We start from the raw sequence: 23,034 nt of genomic DNA, 5'->3' as shown, positions 1-23,034 counted from the left end.
TGATTATCTATCCAGCTAATTAAGTTTAAATTAAAATAGTAGTTTTCTCTGTTTTTACAATTTGTTTACAATAACCACAACTACTGTAATAGTCACTAAAAGAAATACTAAAATAAACTAAAAAAAATACAAAGATTTAAGAACACTTTTCCAACTATACTCCACTTTCTTTTCTCTCATTCTCTAATAAGTTAACAAATTCATAAATATTTGATGGATTTATATGTTTGAACAACTTGGAAAAGTGCCATGTTTTATTCTCAGTAAATATGAATTGCTTTCCTGTTCTCTTCCTGTCCAGCCTCAGGAGCAGCCCTTGTCACATTTTGGTTACATAGCAACTGAAAGATTTATACTTACTGTCATTTATATTTTAGTATAAACTTGCAGGTGTAACCCTATCAGTTAGAGTCACCATTCTATGCCCAATATACTTCTTCATTGGGAGGGTGGAAAAGTACTAAGAATAGGACAAACTATCCTATTGTCCCACAGCTCAATCCCACACACATGCACCAATGCCAGGGATATCTTGTATTGTCTGAATTCTAAGTATATAAAACATGGTATTTCATGCCAGCTATGGTATACTTGTATGATCTATGCAAATATGTGTATTCGGCCATTCCATTTAGGTATATGATCTTTCTGCTTCAGTTTCTTTGAAGATAAAACCAATTTACCCTGTGGTTTGCTAGCTCAAAGGGGTCTCTTCAACTGCATCATTAGCATTTTCAACTGCTTGGATTTGTGGGTGTCTTTGAACTTTCTCAGTACTCATCACTGTCCATTGAGTCTTTCTCAATGCCTGGCCTTCATTTTGTATTCCTGTAATTCATCACCTTTTGATCTTTCTCCTTTTTGGACAGAATTTTTCACTATGAAATAATCTAAATGATAAATTGAGATCATTTTTCCTCCACACTCAAAATGAAAGAATATCATTAATTATGCATGCTGATGTAATCATTTTGAATATCTCTTCCCTGTTATCTTTGCCTTTTTGTTACATCTCTGAAGGAACTGTCTTTATTTGAAGATAGGAGCAATAAAAATTTTTTAAAAGTATAACTTCAACATGGAGTTTAATGAAAAGTAAAGCAGAACATTTTTGTTTTGTTTTGTTTTGTTTGGGCTGAGGAAGATTTGCCCTGAGCTAATATCCGCTGCCTATCTTCTTTTTGTAGGGGGGCTGCCACCACAGCATGGACACTGACAGATGAGTGGTGTAGGTCCACACGCGGGAACAGAACCAGGGCTGGTGAAGTAGAGTGTGCCAAACTTAACCACTAGGCCACTGGGGCTGGCCCAGGTAGAACATTTTTTTCGTGCATAAACTACAAAAGAGCAAAATGCAAGTTCAAGTGTGAAAATCTCAGGGATGGTGTTGCATTAAACATGATGCAAGACCAATACAATAAAGAGTAGATCACTGTCATGACAAATTCTGTTTATTTTGTTTTTTCATGATTTATAGCTGATACGAAACGATAGTAATATTCCTTCACTTTCTTGATATTGAAGAAGAATGTGTATTTTTTTTAATGCACAAGGAAAGGGAAAAGGCAAAATTCTGTGCTTAATATTTAGAAACCTCTTGACTATTACTATAAGGAAAGCTGCTTTTTATTTTTAAATTATATTTTAATTTTCAAACATCTTAATGTGGATATTCTCTAAAGAAGTACTTGGTGAATATAAACTGCTAATACTTTCAGTTTGATTTCATACAAATAGCACTTTATTTGAGCCTAATTATAATAGCTTTAACTGTTACAGAAGAGTACATATCTATACACACATATACATATATGTTATAAACATCAACATATATATTTCATATCATTAAGAATATTCAAATTATATTCATGGATCACATTGATTCAGGGTTTGCTGGTTTCCATGCTTGATGCCTTAATGGCATTTGACAAAAGGCAGGGGAATGAAACCATTGTAAATGGAGCCACAGAAGTCTGTCTTTACTGCTGCAGCACATCACTGTGATAAATATATTTAAAATTAATCTGTGTGCTAACTCACCACTGGCAAAGGTATGAAGGGGGTGAACAACTGAACACATTTGTGAGCCTTGTTTTTGCACAGAGTAGAATTTGGCCTAAGATGTCTCCCAAGGGATGGTGAAGGATATAGCTGTGAGGTCAGGTGGGAAATTGGTACGAACGCTCTTCTAACTGGGTAGCACCAACCTACGGTTGTACTTTGTCACATTAGCTCAGTGTTTGGGAAGGTGGGTGGGGGTGGTGAGGAAGAAGAATCATATTCTCTTTTTTTCCTATTTTTCTGAGGCTCTTCCTAAGCAAATTTAAGATAACTTTACCCCAACCTTCTCTCTTCTTCACTAACAACATATTGTATATAGTAGAGCATGCAAAATGATCAAAAATATGTAAGCCATGACTTTTATGATACGTCTCTGTATTTCTTATAAAATCAATAGGCTCTTGCAATAACGCATTTTATTTAAGACTAAAATGAAAATGAAACAAAACAAAATAAAAGCAAGCGTGATATAATTTTTAAAACCATCCTTGCAAGAATGTGCAAATTTTTATATATCATCATGGGAAATTAAGCATTTACACAAGAAAGGATTGATGTTGAGCTGTTTATCAAGAAAAAAGTGCAGGTTGCCAGTGAACACAGACATTTGTTTCTTTGACGTTCCCTTCACCACAAATACTGAATGTCCTGGGAGTTTTGGAGTTGGAGAAGCCATCTTTCTAAGCACTTATCTTGATGTAGCTTTCTACTTTCATGATAGCGTCATAACCCTGTCCTCTGCCAACACTTGATTGTCCAAGAAAGCGGACTGCCATGCAACACGTTTATTACCTGCAGGTAGCCAAGGATGTCATCCACTATATTGAAATGTTCTCATTATAAGGACTCATGAAAGAAATGTTGCTTAGTCCTTCCTCATTACAAGCAAAAGGTGTGTTTCATCTGACGACTTGGTTTGCTTTTCTGTGAATCCTGTTTCTTTCTTTGCTTTAGCCACTGTGCCTATGAAAATTAAACTTGTAGTAAATCTCCATATATGCATTTTTGTGGATTTAGTATTTTTCTACCCTTATTTTCATGTGTCCTAATTTTCTCAATTTCCTATTTTATCCTTTTGGAGTGTGTGTGTATAAATATGTGTGTGTGTATATATAGATATACATACATATACATACACACATATATACGTATATATAGTATGCCAAATCATTTAAAATAGAAAATCACCAAATACAAACTTATGCCATCTTCTTTATTTGCTTTGTATTTTGCTGTCCCTTTCGCACAGACTTGCATCAGGCTCCTTTTCCCTATACTCTAAACGCCCTATATGTACCCCATTGCAGCATGCACACACACTGTTACAATTGCCTTTTTCTTATCTGTAGTCTCTACCTCAGTGGCTCTCAACTTTAGCGTGCAGACTCACATAGGGGCCTGGTCAGAGTAGATGGCTGGGTCCCACTCCCAGAGTGTCTGATTTGATAGGTCTGAGTTGGCCCAGTAATTTGCGTGTTTAACATGTTCTTGCGTGATTCTGATGTTACTGGTGCAGGACTATAGTTTGAGAATCATGGATTTAGTTGTGGTGTTTTTCCCCTATAGTGTCATTTGAAAGTGAATTGCAACTAGATGAAAAATTTCAGGTTTAATCCAAGATGAAAGCTATTAAGAGCAACCCTACCTTCTATTTCCGCCAATAAAGTTGTCAAGTTTGAGAACAATCATCCCAAATGTTTTCAGGAGCTGAGAGGAAATAATTTGCGTCAGTTGCTCACCCGTAGGCTCCATTTTAGTGTGTTGAGATTTTAGAAGTTCTGCCAAGTGGACCTCCTGCCTGAAGTATGGTTCTTGCAATATGTGTATCTGCTGGGTGTCAATTTGTTCAGCCGAGATTGGGAAAAAATCAGTGATTCTCAACGCTGGCTGTTCATCAGAATCATCTGGGACCCTTTTAAAAGTGTACCCACGCTGAGACATCATTTCCAGAGGGATCTGGATGGGGTCCTGGCAGCGACTTTTTTTTTTTTTAAATTTCCCAGGAGAGTCTAACATATGGCCCAGATGGAGAACCACTGAGTGAGGTGATCTCTCTGGTTCCTTCCAGCTCCAACAGGTAGAATATTAAGGCCTTCAAATATTGATTGGAACCAGGACTCCTTTGATGCATGGGACATTTTGACAGTGTAAATGACAGTGTATATATGACAGTGTATATTTATCTAGTATCCTAATCCTTATTGTCGTGCATACAAATAAATCTGTTTTGCATTATTAAAAAATTCTATTTTATTCTAATTATTTTTTCTTTCTTTATTCCTTCTTTATTTTCTCCATTGTTACTATCTCTTAGTGTGACAAAATAATTTAATTTGGTTACCCCCTCAGAGATCTGTGAGTTAGCTTATATCAAAACATCTCTAGGGGCTGGCCCAGTGGCCGAGTGGTTGAGTCTGCAGGTTCCGCTGCGTCGGCCCAGGGTTTCGCTTGTTTGGATCCTGGGTGTGGACATGGCACTGCTCATCAAGCCATGCTGAGGCGGCGTCCCACATGCCACAACTAGAAGGACCCACAACTATGTATCGGGGGGCTTTGGGGAGAAAAAGGAAAAATAAAATCTTAAAAAAAAAATCTCTAAAATAAAGACATCAGAATTTGTTAAGGTGAGGCTCAGAAAGACCAAATAAGAATAAAGTGGTGCCAGTTAGGCAGGAAATAAGGAGCTTTTCATTACCATTTGTTAGATAACCATGAAGGAAAGATGAAAGTTTTCAGTATAATGTCTAAAGTAAAATCCATCGCCAAGAAGCTTCCCAAACGCAGGAGCTCCTGTATTATGGCATTTTCAGTTCTGCATAAACCTAGGAGTGAATGAAGGGGAACTAATAGACTCCGGGGTCCTCCTTGCACCTGACAGAGGTGGGAAGGAGAGCATCGTGCTGAGTTTAAGACTGTCAGGGTGCTATGAACAAAAGACAACTCACCGAGGCTGTTCCAGGGGCATTTTAATTTCAGAACCAAATTAGACACCGGTATTTAAATTTACCTGATTTAAATTAAGATTTTTTGTCTGAGGACAATTGCAGAAGATTTGAAATGAATGTATAACTACTCTACAGCAGTTATAAGGAAGATGAGAACCTAAATGTGGTAATTAGAAATGGAGGAAATATTCAAGCTATAAATAAATTCTTAGATATAAATCATGATTTGATAGCAACAAGCACTGTACCCAATATTCATCAGTTTATATACACAGTGTTTATACTCTGTTAGCAAAAATGTATGTGTTTAAAAATAAATTTATGTGACTGAGAGAAGAGATAGAGTGTTTTTCTCCTTCTTTGTTTTTTTTGAGACAGAAATAATTGCATACTGCCAAACAGATATAAGTTCATTAAAGGAAGCACTTAGTTTAAAATAACTGTAATCCTGAACACATTTTCTTTTTAAATTAAGAAGTAGACAAACTCTAATTCCTTCTTATTCAGTATTTTGCACTTTGTTATAATTCAGTAATTAACAAACTTAGAAATTACCAAAGCAAAGATAAATGTAACAAATAGAAATAGCTTTATAATATGTAAATACTGACTTTCTACCTGAAGGAGCATCATACTTCTACTGACTTTTGCCTGAAGCTTTCTGAGGTTCGAAAATTCCTAGTTGAGATTCAAATCCACTTTAAGATGGTTTTAGGAGCAGAGAAATGTCTATTGTTTTTTCCTTTCTAAAAGCACAACTTGTTAAGTAATTGGCCTACAGAAGACATGCTATTTCCAAAAATCAGAGTGACTTGCTTAGCCAGATTAGAAGGTAATTAATCAATCCACTTGGTTTTGGTCGTATAAGATAATTTACTAGTCAAGACAATCAGTATTATTGATGATACTGTCATTCCATTCCTGGAAAGATAATCTCTCAAATTGAGAACAATTACAAAAGAAAACCTGCTAAGAACAAAGCATGTCTTTGAAAGGTATATATATAAAAAAGACATAAAACACTATGTCTACAAGCCTTTCAAGTTATTTTTCTCATAAAATTTCGTGTGTGTGTGTATGCATATACATACATATATACACATGATATATGTATATATATATCAGTGTCTTAATTCATTGTTTTTGCTTATTCAAAATACAAATTAGTGAGATAAATGCTGATAGACTGTGTGAAATCACACTAAACATTTATAACATTAAAATATGGTGTTATAAACTTTTTTCTTTCTTTTGTTGGAGAAGCTTTACTTTGTAAAATAAAGTAGTATAGTGTATATCTGAATTTTTACGGAGGACTGCAATGAATAAAATTATTCATTTCAAGGAAAAAAATTAGTTCTAAAACATAGTGTCATACCAGTTATGTATACATTTGCAATACACATCATTTTTCTCATTTTCTGATCATACAAATGAAGAGAGGGCCATTTTACCCTTCCCAAGTTTGACCACTCCAGATAGAGAGAAAGGAAGAGTTGCAAGTGAGACCTTGTGACTCTATCTTGAGTAACCGCAAGTAACTCTCGTCTGGCAGGTTACCAACAGTGTTCCCACCTCTATTTCCTACCAACTCAGCTGTTATTAAAATGAAGAGGAGAAAAGTTGTTATTAATTCCTACAAGACTCAGGACTCAGCAAAACAAAGGCAAAGGCATAAGGAAGAGAATAAATTTGTGAACTTTCTTAAGAGTCTGTTGCTTCTTGGAAATGAATGCTTCTCATTAGGTCATTTAGAATGACCTTCCTTACCAGAATATTGAAGACTCTGAATGGACTTTGACAATACAACATCAGTCTTGTTTTTGTACAGAAAAAGAAATAGAAAGAAGTAGCAGAATACACAACAAAAGTAAGAAAAAAATCTATTACCGAATGAATATAAATCTGGGACTAATAGGTAGAAAACACAAGGACACAGGCTGATTAAATATTAAAAAGAATGTTTTCACAATTAGAGACTCTGAGAGGAAAGAGGCTTCCCCAGGAAATAATATGTCCAAGGAAGAGACAGATGATAACATGTGCTGATGTTCCAAGGCTCTTCAAAGAGTAGATGGGAAAGTGACCTGCACGGTCTACGGATCTATGAACCCAGGCTTCCCAATGACTATAATCCTTGCCTGAAAGGTTAAGATAAAGAGAAGTACTTTTTTTTTTCTCTGAATAAATATTGAGAGCAAAACTACTCACTGAAATGTTATTTTACTTTAAATATCTTATTCGTAAAGCGTACATCTTAGTTTTTAAATTTCAAGTTTATCTGGGGATACATATAGAAAATTGTACTAAACGTGAAATGTGGATGTTTCATGCTATCAGCCCCTTAGGTTTATGTTCAGTTACCTTCTTTGGTTGTATCTGCATTTAAATGATGCACTGCAGAGGTAAATTACACTTCCTGCAGTTTGTGGTCACATAGACTGATAGTTATGAACTTCAACAGAACTTTCAATAATGCTTTTCTATCTTGCTATGTTTAGCATTGACAGACTTAGCAAAATATACAGGATGCCCAGTGAAATTTGAATTTCAGATAAACAACAAATACTTTTTTAGTATGAGTGTGTCCCAATGAAAAATTATTTGTTGTTTATCTGAAATTCAAATTTCACTGGATGTTTGACCCTGCAACCAACTCCTTACTCTACAAGACTATCAAAAAGAAACTTTTATAATCTGTAGATTTACATTTGTCCACGTCTATCATTTCCTCTTTTACTTCTTTTGCAAAGAAAGACATATCTATTTTCCTTGCCTTGGCAATACTTCTATTCTGGGCTTTGGGTCCCATCCTTTCCTACCTTCTCTGTGGGAATTTAATAAATAAACAATCTTCTCAGTTTTTTGCATCTTCAACTTCTCTCTCTGTCTCTCTGAGCTCAAGGATTCTCTAAATTGAAAACAAAAACAGGGGGCCAGCCCCGTGGTGTAGTGGTTGTTTGTGAGTTCTGCTTTGGTGGCCCAGGGTTCATGGGTTCGAATCCTGGGCACAGACATATGCACTGCTTATCAGGCCATGCTGAGGCGGCGTCCCACTTAGAAGAAGATTGACACAGATGTTAGCTCAGTGACAATATTCCTCAAGCAAAAAAAAAGAGGAAGATTGGCAGCAGATGTTAGGTTAGGGCCAATCTTCCTCACCAAAACGAAAACCGAAAGACAAAAATAGGCTCCCTAATTCATCTCTCCCTCCAGTTATCACATTCTCTTTTTCCTTCACACACTCCTGGGTTTTCATCTGCCTTTTGGGCTATTCTGCTCCTTCTCTCTGTTGGCTTCTTTTCCTCTTCCAGGGCCATTAAATGTTGCTATTCCACAGGGTCCTTCATCTCCTCATCCTTTCAGTTGACAAATTTTCCATGGGAGATATTGACAGTCACGACCTATGTGCTCAAGACTTCCTAATCTTCATCTAATGTCAACTCTAGACCCTTCTGAACTCTAGATCCTTATATACACCTGCCTTCTGGATATATTTCTTTGGATATTTGTCTTGCACGTCAAAATATCATGTCTAAAACTGAACTCACCTCCTTTTAAATCTGTCCGTCAAACAGTGTGTTCTCTCAATAGTAAATGGTACTATAATCTACCCAGTTGTCTAAATAAAAAACTTGAGATACGTATGTAATTTATCATCAAATCTTGTTTAATTTCCTTTCAAAATCCATCTACTTCTTTTTATTCTCACAGCCTCCAAAACCTCTTCCCTGGGATACAGCGATGCCTTCCTAACCCATTCCCTTAGGCTTCAGTCTTGCCCTCTCCAATTTATTTTCCCAAAGCAGCTTGAGTGATCTTCCAAAACACAAAAGTGACAGTGTCATTCTTTCACTTAAGTTTCCCCTTGTCATTAGAACACAATCCAAACTCCTAACTGTGGTTGATAATGAACCTCATGGTTGGCTGCCATTCCTCTCCTGCCGCTCTCTGCTAGAACACACTGAGATCCTTCTGCGCCATATCTCACTCATCTCTGGGTGTTCACACTTGTCATATCCTTTTCTTGGAACAGGTTATCTCTTCTCTTTGCTTGACTTACTCTTACTTCTCCTTTGGATTTCTCTGTAATTATTACTTCCTCAGGAAATCTGCTTTGTTCTACCAGATGCAATGTGTTACTTCAGCTTCACTTATGGATTTTTTTTCTTTTACATCTATTTATTTATTTATTTGTCTTACCAACTGGAATGTAAGTTCATGAGGGATGGAACTAGTACTGTATTTCTCACTGTATTTGTAGCTTCTAGAACATTGCCTTGATATAGAGTAAATTCCCAATAAATAGTTGTTCAATATGTGAATGAATGAATAAATGAGGACACAAGTATGATGGTATGGATAAAAATGGTCCATTGTAGGCACAATTTTCCTAGGAGCTAAGGCCTATTATTCAAAAATTATCTAAATCAATCTTATAAATGCTAGTGCTTTGTCAAAAAGCCTGATCCTGTTGCTCTTGAAAAGTAGTCTTCTGCTATGAACATTTTGAGTTGTAGAAATTTTCTCTACTTTCCCACACCTAGTTTAAAGTTATTGCAACCGTCAAGAATTAAACAAGTCAAAATATAGACTATTTTTAGTATTTTCTAATCCAATTTTTCCTCAAAAATTTTTCTTAAGGAAAAAATGAGAATATGCATATTGAAGGCTATAGCAAAACAATATAAAGTAAACCTTCAATCTCACCACGCAACCCACGCTAGAACTAGAACATTAACAGGAGTTATTATTTACTTTTGGGATCTTCTTCTTTTAAAGAAACCATTGGTGGAATTCAGTCTTCCTGATTTGTTTTACCCTGCAATACCCAATTCCCATTATCGTCCCCATGGTTTTGCAAGTCTTCTCTCTTAGCAATCACTGATTACAAAGCCATTCCAAAAGTTGTTTGAGCAATTGCTAAATGCTAGAACTCTTCTGAGTAGTGGATGTGGCACAAAATAGGTGTAAGATATGATTCCTATATTCAAGGAACTTACTCTAAAGGGAAAAGAGAACTAACACATGTGAACTACTAGAGAATAACTGAGTAGTAAATATGTAATATTGACTATATAGGTGATGATAATTCCAAGGAAGAAAAGGTCACTGTGGATCAGAGTAGTCTGGAAAAGCTTCATGAAAGAGGATAAAAATGAAGTGAATATTGAAGCATATTTAAATATGGGCATTTGGAGAGGAAGAGAAAGACATTTAGGAGGGGGAAAGCTGCATTTGATGATAGTTGAGTGCTACTGGGTTTTTTTTTCTGCTCCTAATTCTTTTCTCACTTCTGGTACTGGTACTGTTCTTTTTGCTGTTGAAATGTCCTTTCCACAATTCATAAGGTTCTAGAGGGGTTTCTAAGAGCCACATTTTAAATCCAACCTTCCCACTCAAGGACTTGGTCCAAGCCCCTGGTGACAGTGATTAGCTCAAGGACGTAACCTAGGGCAGGCTAATTATAGTCCATCCCTGGGATTTCATGTGTAACTGCTTGCAGAGAACATTTCCCTTTTCTGTTAAGCCGCTACTGGTAAAATGTAAGCCCGAAGCTACCTCTGTCCACACTGTCTCTTTTCTCAACTATACAAAGAAAGCTTGTCTGCAGTTGGGAAAATGAGAAAAACACACAGAGAAGGACAGAGAGAGTGAAAGAACCACACTGTTTGAATTTCTGGAGCCCCTGAAGCCATCTGTAAACCTGGATTTTCTATTTCTGTGACTAATACATCCTTTTCTTGCTTAAGCTCATTTGAATTGATTACCGTCAATTTTAACCTGTTATAAGAGTCCTGACCCAAACAAGTAGCAGGCAAAAGTGTGGATGCGAAGAGAGAACAGAAGTGTAGAGAGGGACCAAACTGGGACATTGGCAACAAGAAAGAAGGCAAAGATCAAAAGCAGGATCTGGAGGAGGAAATGCCAGGACTGGATTGGAGACTGGATATATCCTATGCAGAAGAAAAGTAGTTAAAAACTGGAAATTCAGGGGATCTGTGGACTCACTGACAGAAATGGGAGTAGCTGGGAAGAGGAAGTGGGTTTGAAGGGAAATAATAGCCAAACCCCGACATCTGAGTTCTTGGTAAATTTTGGACTTTGTCAGTCTCTGGTTTTAGTGAGACAACCCACACTACACTGGTATGACAGTATAAAATATGGGAAAGGAATCTAATTATGCTTTCTGTCAGCATTCAATAGAATATGACAGAAAACGATAATCATGCTTCCCAAACTCATCCTTTCAATGACTTTTTCTCTTTTCTCTTCCCACTTAAAGCCCGTGGAGAATTTGTAGTATAGAACAGTGGTCCTCAAAATGTGGTCCCTAGATCAACATCTGTATCTCCTAGGAATATTTTAGAAAGGCAAATTCATAGGGTCAACTCCAGAGGAAGGGAATCAGAAACTCTGGGGGTGGATCCAGCGATCCGTATTTTAACAAGCCCTATGGTGGATGCTGATGTCCACTAAGGTTGTGAACTGCTGGTGTAGAGTATTCTTTACATGTTGCCTCCATAGCAGGTGAGGTAATCCACCACTTAGTGCTATGATTTCACATAGTAAGAATGATTCCTTTAGAAAAATTCATTTTCCCTAAATCTATTCCTTCAGAAACTGTGTTGAGTATGCGCTATCTGCCAGGCACTATTCCAAGCACTGTGGACACTGCAGTGAACAAATCTCATACAGTCAATCAAAAAAATACCTACACGTTAGCTAGTAATAACAAATTATGCTCTGGAAGTGACTCCCAGGGGACCTGCGTGTTGGTTAGGGAATCACAAAAGTATCCCTAAAGAAATGACATTTAAATCAAGAAAGAATGACTGGAAGTTAGTCTAGAGAAGGGCAGAAGGGGTAATGTGAAGGCATTCTAGGCCCTGAAAGGGGCAGGCTTGGGTTCTTTCAGCGAACTGAAGACAGACCAGCATGAACAGGTCATTGTTAATGATGGGCGTTGAAGCTGGAAAGGCAGATTTGATAGATAGATCATGCAATATGACTTGTAAATCATGTGGAAGATTTTGAACTTTTCACTGAGAGCAATTAAGGGGCCATTGAAAAGTCTCAAGCATGGGCTAACATGATCTAATTCATGTTTTTTTAAGGTAATTTTTTTCTATTAAAAAGGCAAAGCCTTTCCCACTACACAACTGTGGGTGCAATAGCATGATGATTTAAATTCCCTGTAAGTCATGATTGGCTAATAGAGAAATGTTGTCTGAATAAGGCTTTGATGAGGGTGGGAAAGGGGGTAGAGTGTCCACGTGGCGACTAAGTGCCAGGAACAGAAAAGGAGGAAGGGCTTAGGAGCTTCTTCTGCTTTGTGGTTGTGGCTGAGACTGGTCCTGCCTATGCATGTCTGAAGCAGCAGGAGTGCAAGTTCACAGGCAATTGCTGCTTCTCTCATGGGGCATCTTCCTCCTCTACACAGAGGACCCTGGTGCTCAGGCTGTGTCCATCTGGAGGCTTTTTTCCTACAGAGGATCTCCTTTAGAGATGTCAATCACTTTCCAGGCCTCATGGTCACCTCCCTGAGAATGATACCCAAATCTACATGTCCTCCTGGCCTTTACAAGATTTTCATTTTTAATACCTTTGTGCTATTGCCCTGTGCTAATACATCATGTTAACAATAAATGTAAATACGCAGTTGTTTAGTGTTGGCCTGTGTGTAGTTCACCAGTGCTTGAAAATTTATACACACCCAGCCCTGACTGCTCTCTTGCGTTTCAGTGACGTGTCTCATAGTGTCTGCTGGACAGCTGACCCTAAAATGTCATTCTAACTACAGATAGCCTGCCTGTCATTGAACTCATCATATCCTTCCCAAATCAACTTGCCTCTGACCTCTTCTGCCTTTGTCCGTAACATCAGCATTTACTGCCTCCCAAGTTCCAAGGTTTGGAGTCATCCTTGACTCCTTTGTTTTATCTTCTCACCAATTCCAAGCACTAAGATTGTTCTATTCACCTGGTGGAATGCCAGTATGCCGTTTGTTCCTCTCTTTGATTAACCTTTATCATCCTAGTCCTACTTACCTCAAAGTGGGATAGTTCTACCATATCACAACTAGTTCTCCTAACTTGAAGTTGCTTTCCCAGTACACCCTCAGGGACGCTGTGACTACTCTGCATATAATATTCTTCATCTAGCCAATTTTATTTAGCAAAGGCTGTCTGTATTATTTCTTGCAGTGGAATCTTCTTTTTTTTCTTAAGGGAATATTATGTAGACTCTCATTATATAAAAGAGATAATCATGAAGCTTCTCTGGTTGAAGATGGGCTAAAAGGAGCACAATCCCCTTGATCTGTCCTCAGGTTTTGAAGCAGCCTCTTTGGCACCAAGAGGCTCATCAAGGCAGTTTGAAAACAAGGATGCACAGAATAGAGTTAAACCTCTTGGGGGGATATATATGTTTTCTTCATGATGTCTTTTTTAAAAAAACTGTAGTTGTTATCAATCTATGCTAATCCTCCAACCTAGTCACACAAGTTTATACAAAATTCTTAAGTGCACAGTGTCATTCCTTCATCCCCGTTTGGGCTCATGGTATTTCCCTTGCTTTGAGTGCCTGGAGTGCCAGCCATTCATCTCTGCCAATCTAAATTCTACTTTTCTCAGTCCCAATCCCACTTCTTAAGGCATTCCCGGATTGTTCCAGCTCTCAGTGATTTTTCTTTCTCCAAATTCCTGCAGTATTCTTCTGTTGAAATTCACTCTGAACTATCTTGAACTTTTTATCTTTTCAGGTGTGCATTCAATTTCTCCCAATAGATAATAGGATGCTTAAGGGAAGAATCAAGTCTTTTGTCACTTTTTATCATCGGCATCTAGTATTATACACTACCCATAGTATTTGCTTTGTGGGTGTATTTTGGTGATAATCCACAGCAAGAAAGAATAACTATAGGCCCATTGATTCCACTTTCATTAATAGAAGTCTGAGTTAAATATCCTGTCTTTGAAATGTCCCTCCAAAGCAGTGTTTCTAAGTTAGGAGAACCAGACACTATGACTAACTGCAAGCATTACTTTTTCCTCCAATTACCATTAAGTCTACAACTACCTTCTTTGACTGTCTTTCATTAAATTATGTTGGAAGTAGATCTGGGGAATAACAACAGATGGGTACAAGTTGGCAGTTCTTAGTCTAGACTAGAAAGGGTGTTTTATTCCATCCCCCAACAAGTAGATCTGGGGAATAACAACAGATGGGTACAAGTTGGGAGTTCTTAGTCTAGACTAGAAAGGGTGTTTTATTCCATCCCCCAACATTCTAGCTAAGTCACACTTAAATTATATTAAAAAGATGACAAGAAACTTATATTAATATGTAAATCAAATGGTGTTGTTTCTCTTTTAAATCCTTTGGCATGTTTTCCATGGCCCTCAACACTTGTTGATCCTCATCTCCACCACCCATCCCCCTCACTCACCACACCCTGGCCACCACAGCCAGCTTTCAGTTCCCTGGATTGCTAAACTCCTTCCCTCCTCCTGGCTTCATGTAGTGGCACTCTGCCTGGATGCGCTTCTCTGTTTTTCCCTTGATCAATTTCTGTCATTCTTTGAGCCTCAGACATCTTGTCACTTCATTAAGAGAGTTCTCTGATCTCCCAGAATAGGTAAAGCTTCCTTGTTATGTGTTCTCATAATCCTTATCACAATTGTAACTATATATTAACCATGAAATCATTTGTTTTGTGTCTGTTGTCCCCATCAGACTATAAACTCTAAGATGTCAAAGACTATACAAATCTTATGCAATATATTTCAATGCCTAGAATTAAGCCTGATGCATAATAGATGCTTGAATGAATAAATGAATGAGCATTTTAATAAATGAGTAAATGAAGGACTGTCTTATAAAACTTTCAGAGACACAAACCATTCTAATATTATGTAAATTCACAGCTTAATTCTCCTTCTTGTCCTGCTCTGAATGGACATAGGCAGCATTCTCTGGGTCACGTGATTCACAGGAAACACACAGTTTTATAAAGTAACTTCAACTTTCATATAAACAAGCCCAAACAACCAAGCATTATGCAACAAAAACTTCCCTTGTTCCCAAACAGAATCCAATCAACTTAAATGACTGAATATAATAGTAAAACTTAAAAGCATTTGTTTTGTTTAAAATTGTCTCATTTGTGCATCCTAGCGTGGATATTTCTATAATTCTTTTTAACATTGTTATTTTGAAAATGTATACAGTTGGGTAAAACATATAAGAACACAGTCTTATAGCTGTGAAATGTCTACATGTTGAAACCTTTTAGTACATGATTATTTCTAAAGTTAATGTGGTCTCTTTCCCTGAAGGTTCCAGCACCCCACTGATACGTCCGTGACCTGTTTCTGTGTCCTTGCAGTCTTGAATTACCCTGCTGAGTCAGACAACTGGAGAACGAATTAGCACCGACTGCAGAGGAGATTTTTCTAATACAAAAATCTGACCTTAAAACTCCAAGCCTTGAATATCTTTCTGTCAGGGTGCTAACAGTTCACCAAATTTGCACTGAAGAGTCTAAGGTTTCACACTCTCATATTTCCTCCAGTCTTGTCTTAACTAGAACAAGTGAAAGATTCAACTGGTTTATCAGTTCCTTTACCAGGACAAATCATTATTCAATTAAAACAAGGGGAAAGGGGAAATCTAATTCCATTCTGGAACAGCTTTCAAATCCACAGACATTTCCACATTGTTCTTCTCAAACCCACCTTTTCTTGTTTTATCACCTCACATGCAATCAGACAATAGTATGAATAAACGTCATGTTTTGAGGGTAGGGACCAAACACACAGCTCACTCACGGCAGGAGGAAATATATTTGGATGGCATCAAGTTTTCCTCTACAGTGACTGACCTGCATACTTTTAAATTATCAGACTCATCATCGTAGGCGGCAGGAGGCTTCTGAACAGAGTTATTCACCTGGAACCCCGCATCATCCACATACTTGCCGCCTTCCATTACTGCCAACATTTCAGGGCTGGAATCTGCTTCTGAAAATCTCTTCTTGATTGTTTCGTTTTGCCTAAGACTATGCAAGAGCTGAGGATCCCTGTGGTGGTATCTGCCTTTGCTTTCCACATGGTTCCTTGAGGATTTCTTAATCTGAAAGGATTCTCTCGGTGGGGAGAGACTGTCTTCTGGGTAGCTTGTGCCTTTTCCCCTGCAGAGATTTAAAGAGCAACTCTCACAGTCAATCAGCTCTTGTGGCTTTTTGCCTGTGGATCCCAAATCTACCAGATCAATTCCACTAGGAGCAGAAGATCCATCCAAGTTTCCATATGGTTTATGATTATTTCTCCTTCTTCTTCGTGACATTTGGAATTGAACATGGGCCCTCCTTTTTGCCTGAATCCAATGACTCTCATCTGCAGAAGATGAATCTGAAGAATCTGTGTAAAGTTCACTCCATTTGGGGCTTGAGATTTGGAGGTGAAAATCATTTCTTTTCCCCTTGGTTTGTTCTTCTGCATGCTCATATCTCTCAGAGGCCCTTCTCCTCCTTCTAGGCCTCTGTTTTACTAATTTCTTACCCGACTCCTTCCTAGCAGGGCTCAGCGCCATGACAGGGGTACAATGCTCAAATGCATCTTCTGACATGTCATGCAAGATGGCAGATCTAGACAGAGCAGCAGGCAAAGGATGGGAAATGGGAATGGAGAGGAAAGTCATGGGAAAACAGAGAGAGAGAATGATGAAAATGATAGCATGGCCCAGAAGTTGGTAAATAAAGATCAAATGAAGAAAATGCACTAAAGGAAAAATAAAATCAAGCCAGCATAAATTAATGGACAATGTAAGGCAGAAGCAACAGCCACACAGTCTCAGAATGTAAAACAAGAATACAAAACACTGTTCTAAAGATTTTTGAATAGGATCATTTGCTGAGCACTTACCTGCAGATGTCCTGAGTGGATGGACAGACAGACAACCTTGACTGGCTCCTGGGAGCTGTCCCTGTTGTTGGGCTGCTTGCCTGGAGAAACAAGTTAGATAATTTGGCATCTTGGTTAAGGTAATACATGGTCGATATCTTGCTTTTTTTCCACATATTTAAAAAATTACAACAAACGTGGCTGCCGGTCATGTTGCTCATAAAGCAGCTCACAGAATATAGGAAGTTAGAGGGTTCGTTTTGCAAAAGTAAAACTATTTTGAGGAACTTGGAACAGCTGAGATGCTGTACCACTTTGCTATTGCTTCATTTATGAGAGAGGAAGATGATTCCACAAGTTTCCATTCTGTTTACAGTAAACATTTGAGCGGAATGGCTCAATTTGCCTTGGAAACAAGTGGGTAACACATGGATAGCCTATGAAATAAAGGACATAAAGGCTGTTTTGTGACAAGGGTGATAGTAATCTGAGAAGCCTAAATAATCAAATCACCATTAGACTGCTAGATACTGCCCGGAGTTAACATTACGTCACATAAGTCCCCATGAGAGAATATATTTGAAAACACTTTGTAATGTTTAAAAGCCTGAAGTTATTATTATTTCATCATTGAAACCAATAAAATTTATCCACTGCAACATTATTGATCTCTCACATCTTTTAACTCTGTGACCATACTGAGCCTGAGAATAAACGAGCCTGAAATAATTCAGATTGTTAGCACAAAGTCGAGAACATTTCACTAAACTCCTACCTTTGAAACACAGCATTTTCTTGACTCTATTTGACGTCTTTAACCTGTTGTATTTAATACAGATGATGATGATAAGTCAAAAGCTAGAAGGTATTGAGAATTTACTGCGTGCCAGGCATTGTGCTGTGGCTTTATCTATTGTCTCTTTAAATCTTTAATAATCTGACAAGTGGGAAGTAACAATAACTAACAGTTTTGAGTGAATATTATGTGCCAATCACTGTTTAAGTAATTTTTATATGTTCACTCATTAATACAAGAAATGTATGTGGTAAATATTATAATTTTTTCCGTGTTATAGATGAGGAAACTGAGAAATTGGTGCTGCTCCTTACGAGCAAGTGTTAGAGCAGAGATGAGGAATCTTGCTCCTCCATCTGTTCTTTTATCCACCTGGCAAACCAGTTCTCTTCCCTTACACAGGAGGAGGCCCAGGGAGTCCTAGCTCCAGATTCAGGCCAGTCTGACTGCACAGAAAAAATACACAATTCTGCCACCAAGAAAAGAACAGTACAGGTAGAAAGATGAACTCCAAATTTCAAAGTAGTTTTAAAACTTCCTGTATTAGAGATATAGAAAGACAATTGTAGGATCCAGAGAAAGAGAAACTGATTCTAACTCAAGAGATCAGAAAAACTTTCAAGAGGAGGCATGGTAGGCTGAATAATACTCACCTCCCTCCCCGAGAGGTCAACATCTTAATCCCAGGAATTTGTGAATATGTTTCCTTATGCAACAAAAGGGACTTTGCAGATATGATTTAGTTAAGGATCTTGACGTGGGGAGATTTGTCTTGGACTATGTTGGTGGGCTCAATGTAATTATGAGGATCCTTATAAGAGGGAGGCTGTAGAGTTAGGGTCAGAGAGAAAAGATGGAAGGATGGGAGCAGAGGTCAGAGAGGAAGGAAGATTCTACCCTTCTGACTTTGAAGAAAAAGCCAGGGGGCCCTGACCAAGAAATGCAGGAGGCATCTAGAAGCGGGAAAAGGCTAGGGAATGGGCTCTCCTCTAGAGTTTCCAGAAGGAATGTAGCCTGCCAACATTCTGATTTTAGTTCTGTGAGATCCATGTTTGACTTCTGACCTCCAGAACTATAAGGGAATAAAGTTATGCTGTTTTTCTTTTTCTTTTTTTTTAAGTTGCATTGTTTTAAGCCAACAGATTTTGAGGTCATTTGCCACGGTATTCATAGGAAACTAATAAAGCAAGTGACACTTCAGCTAATCTTAAAAGGCAAGTAGGAGTTATTAAAGAAGTGATTAAAAATATTCTAGGCAGAGGAAACAGTGGGCCAAGAGAGAAGGATGGCATTCTCAACAAGCTCCAATAGACTGATTTACATCTGCACACTTCTCACTTATAATTTTCTCAGTCTTTTCTATCCATGAACAGTGTGTATTTTTAAAATCTTTGAACATCGTCTTTGAATACCAGTCTATGTTTGATTATCTTCTTTAATAGTTGTATCAAAATTCACTTATTTCAAGATTTTTAAAATTTTAAATTAACTTCATCTCTGCATCCGTTGAACAAGTATATAAGCAATTTTTGTAAAATATAAGCACTTCTGTACTCTAAGCAGTAAGCGGTAAGTTTTGCTAGATTTTCCACCACTTATCCCACGTACATCACTGAGACTAGTAGGGAGTTCTGCATACAGCAGACACTGAGTAAAAGCCATGTGTGAAGTTCACTACTCATTCTCTTTTAAAAAAAAAAAGCAATACAGCCCAAAGAGACCTCAGATCACTGATGATATTATTATGAATGTGAACCATAAAGTGTTGAGCATGATAATGGATATCCATTATGATGGATGTGCTACTCGATGTCTTGAAACCAGTTCTATGAAGCTGTACAGGCAAAGATGTTGAAATAGATATAATCATCATAAAACAAATTTTATCATCCCACAGGTCTGAGCAAATGTATGTTCTACTGATTTATTAGTGAATAATAACACAGAACATTAAAAAATGTGCACCTTCCCTTTGAAGAGTTTTTCGGTCCACCATGACACTGATCAAGTAGTGTTTATGTCTACAACCCTTAAGTACTGTGAAAAGAATAGAAATCATTCCTTGTTGCCCATCAAGAGTCTTCATATAACTCACAACCAATATTAGTTTATACATGTTCAGTTTGCTGGTAGGTTACTATAAGCAGATGCTGTAATGCCCACCCTGTCCCCTTGGTCCTATTCTGAGTTCACTTGCATGCTGATTGCTTCCCACTTGGAGCACCTGTACTTCTTGGGTTCTCTGCCCTGGGTCTTTTCTGGTACTACATACTTTTGCTTAGCTGCACACTGGCATAACCTGGGAATGTGGGACAAGTTAAAACCCCTGGGGAAAACTCTTGGATTGGAATCAGTCAATAAATGCTCTATTTTTTCCATTCTCCTGAGGGGCAGTTCTGAGGTGCTGTCCAGAGGGTCTCAAAATGTCCAGAGCTGGATCAAGACTCAGCTGTCACTAGCTCATCAACACACCCTTTACTGGCATTCCCCTTTTTCTGTCTTACTTTTCCCATGCCTGTAGTGCTTCCCAGGATGACCTCTCGGAAAAACTACCTGCATCCAACTTAGACAGTATCTAAATTGACTGGAATCTATTTGAGCAGCTGATTGATAGGAAACTAACCCTAGCTTGTGTCACTTTTGATTCATTTGCTCAGCAAACATGAATTAAGGGTCTATTATGTAGTAGATACTGTGGTGAGTTCTGGGAATAAAGGAACAGATGGCATCCTGAAGGGGCTTCTCATTCAGTGGAGAAGGGATGTAAATGAACAGGCAATTTTAATGCAGTCTAGTATATCCTGATAGAGTCTCCTAATGGGAGATCTGATGAAGGAAGGGCACCTAATGCAGAATGGAGCAGAGAGTTAAAGTAAGTGTCCCGGAGGAGATGACACCTGACCTAGAAAGGATGAGTGTGAGCAAAGTAGAAGAGGGCAATCCAGACAAGGAGAAGGATGTGCAAGAGCACAGAGGAGAGAGAATGTAGAGTACTATGGGAAGCATAGAAGGTTTTGTAATGATTGGAGGGAAGGTTTTGAGTGAAATAAGAAGTGATACAAAGTCAGGAGAAAGGAGTAGACAGAGGACCTGTATGCCACATTGAAATACTTGGGTTATATGCTCAAATGAATGGAAAGTTGTTGGCAGATATTCAGCAACAAATGGAAATGATTAAATATGGGCACTAGAAAGCTTACTTTGGCAGATGAGAATTGAAAGATCCAGGACTGACTGAACGCAGGGAGAAGAATTAAGATTCAATATATCCAGGATACAGAGGGGATCAAGAAAACGGATAGGCTAAGCAATACAATCCCAATCAGTTGTTTTATTTTTAAATATGATAAAAATTATTTGAAAGATCAGGTGAAAGAAGTAACACAGGGAAACATATAGGAAAATTCTTTAACAAAAGCTAAGTGGGACCAGGGGCTACAGTACTTTTACTGGATATCAAAACATAGCATGAATCTTCAGGAATTAGAAGAATATGTGGATGGCATAGGACAAACACATCATTAGAATAGAAATCTATTGTAGGGAATCAGAATTGGCCACCTCAAAATGTGTCTCTTTGGCTTGATTATTTTTAAGAACAAAAGACTCTGAAAGAAACTTTGACCTTCCCCCTAATTATCTAAAAGAACTTAATATAAAAGCCCTGTCCCCAGGACAGGCCATCACCATAGATAACTCTGGGTATGGTAGACTGTGAGGATCCTTGCTAAGCCCATTCTTATCAAAGTTCTGCTTACCAAACATTTGCTTTTCAATTTCCATGTAAATTGCCTTCCTCTCCCTTGAAGCTCCAAACCACTACTCCCAACATCCTCCTTTATCTTTAGCTAAAGATGGTATTTAAGGTGGCAGCTCAGCCATTTTGGCAAGTTACTCAGTTTTCCTGAGTCTCTCCCATGTACACATGTTATAAAGCTTTATTTGATTTTCTCCTGTTATTCTGTCTCATGCCAATTTAATTTGTAGCCTGGCCAGAAGGACCCACCGGATAAAGGATTTGTCTTCCTCCCCTACACTATTATCTATCAATCTGTTATCTGTCTATCTATCTATCATCTCTCTTTCTATACCTTAGTACATAAGAAAGTTGCATTTCAAATAAGTGGAAAAAGGCTAGGTTATTAAATAAATAGCATGGGGAAAAATGACTAGTCATTTCAAAAAATGTAAAGCTGGATCTTTTTCTTATTGCTTACAGTAAAGTTTATGTGGGTGAAAGGCTTAAATATAGTAAAATAAACCATAAATGTACGAGAAGGAACCATAACTAAACATGTTTATAATATTGTGGAAGGAAATCCCCTTCTTAAGGTGATAGCAAACAAAAAATTAATATAGAAAGAGACAGATAAGCATAACAAAAAAGTAAAAACTTCTAATTTATAAAAAAGAAACATATAGACTCACACACCAACACAACCTCACACAAAAGTCAAAGTCATAAATAATGCCATATTTCATAATATATATGATAGCCAAATAGCTAATTTCTTTAGTATTGAGAGGTCTTTTACAAATCAAGAGAGAAAAGTTGATTGATCTTAGAGAAAAAGGAGTAAAACACAGAAAAGTAGTTCACAGAGAAGGAGTTACCATGACCAAAAACCATGTGTAAAAAGATGCTCAATCTCAATAAAATGCAAATAAATGCAAATTCAGTTGCCAATGGTATTTCTTTTTACTTACCAGATCAGCACATTTAAAAAAGATTGATAATACTCAGAGTACCTGAGGTTGAGGAAACCAAGCATTGCCATACATTGTTGAAGTAATTGTAAATTGGCACAACTTATTTGGAGGGCAGTTGCTAACCTATTAAAATAGAAAATGTCTATGCTGTTCAAGTGAGAAATTCTACTCATGGGAATCAATTTTGTTAAAATACTTGCACAATTGCCCAAAGATATGTTCATCATAACAAGAATGTTCATTATAGCGTTGTTTGTAATAGCAAGAAATTGGAAATAACTCAGATATTTAGTTATTTACAATGAAATACATAAGCCATTAAAAATAATGAGATATACCACATGCATGCACACACAAACTCATACACACACATTTGCGTAACATATTTTTGAGTGAAAAGTCAAGTTTCAAAATTGCATATAGTACAATCTCTTTTGGGTAAATAATGCTTCCATGATGTATTAGTTATCATATGAATAGGACACCTTTGGAGGAGTATACACCCAACAATTAGTAGTGATCATCTTTGTGAGGCAGGATTATGAGAAACCTTTATTTTTCAGGTTATACATTTCTGTAATATTTAAAATCTTTAATAAAGAGGAAAATAACTTTT

General features: G+C 37.5%; 1 protein-coding gene across 10 annotated transcripts in view; it reads right to left on the bottom strand.

Moving 5' to 3' along the window:
• MARCHF1 (membrane associated ring-CH-type finger 1) overlaps positions 1-23,034 on the bottom strand; it is a 763,974-nt gene that overhangs the window by 64,240 nt on the left and 676,700 nt on the right. For 6 of the 10 annotated variants that reach the window (XM_070261416.1, XM_070261419.1, XM_070261417.1 and 3 more), the window contains 2 exons: positions 16,934-17,013; positions 15,892-16,656 (listed from right to left, as the gene is read on the bottom strand). In XM_070261416.1, the coding sequence (XP_070117517.1) occupies positions 15,892-16,656; positions 16,934-17,013 (845 nt within the window). The remainder of the gene's footprint in view (positions 1-15,891; positions 16,657-16,933; positions 17,014-23,034) is intronic. The other 4 variants (XM_070261421.1, XM_070261423.1, XM_070261422.1 and 1 more) reach the window with 1 other exon arrangement.

The sequence above is a fragment of the Equus caballus genome, chromosome 2 (assembly GCF_041296265.1).
Source record: "Equus caballus isolate H_3958 breed thoroughbred chromosome 2, TB-T2T, whole genome shotgun sequence".
Lineage (NCBI taxonomy): Eukaryota > Metazoa > Chordata > Mammalia > Perissodactyla > Equidae > Equus > Equus caballus.
This window is presented reverse-complemented; position numbering and strand designations above follow the sequence as displayed.